The sequence below is a fragment of the Cystoisospora suis genome (assembly GCF_002600585.1).
Source record: "Cystoisospora suis strain Wien I chromosome Unknown contig_10969, whole genome shotgun sequence".
NCBI lineage: Eukaryota > Apicomplexa > Conoidasida > Eucoccidiorida > Sarcocystidae > Cystoisospora > Cystoisospora suis.
The window spans coordinates 4,766-5,203 of NW_027163741.1; the positions used below are offsets into that span (position 1 = coordinate 4,766).

Sequence of the window (438 nt, forward strand, 5' to 3'; positions counted from 1 at the left end):
AGGAGGAGGAGAGAAAGGAGAGAGTCTAGAAGAAACACAACAGCAACAAGCGGCGTTAGCGGCATATATGCGGTCACCTTCATCGTTTTCGAGCGACACGTTTCGCTTGTTTCCTTTCTCTTTCGAGGCGAAATCTTCATGTGTACTATGTGCGAGGCGAAAGCCGAGAAAGAAGATGATAGAAGACCAGGAAGACGACGAGAGAATTGAAAGACTCCTGGAAAGAGAAGACACACAGCAAGAGTTCAGACTTGGGATGACGAGAAAGGGACAGGGGTATGCACGATGTCTTGTATCAGATTCGACCGGTGTATGTACACCCCGACAGCCCCTCTGCAAGGAGAGAGACGACGATGATGAAGAAGAAACGGTAGTTTATCTCAACCAAGAGAACAAGTGGAGGATTCGCGCAGAGAAAGATGGAGGAAATGAGGAGAA

The 438-nt window shown here is 48.2% G+C and overlaps 1 protein-coding gene across 1 annotated transcript; it reads left to right on the forward strand.

Moving 5' to 3' along the window:
* Position 1: 1 nt before the first annotated feature.
* On the forward strand, positions 2-438 carry CSUI_011350 (uncharacterized protein; the record flags this gene model as incomplete). Its single annotated transcript, XM_068071449.1, has 1 exon — positions 2-438. A coding segment is annotated over exon 1 (369 nt), but the record flags the coding sequence as incomplete, so codon positions are not given.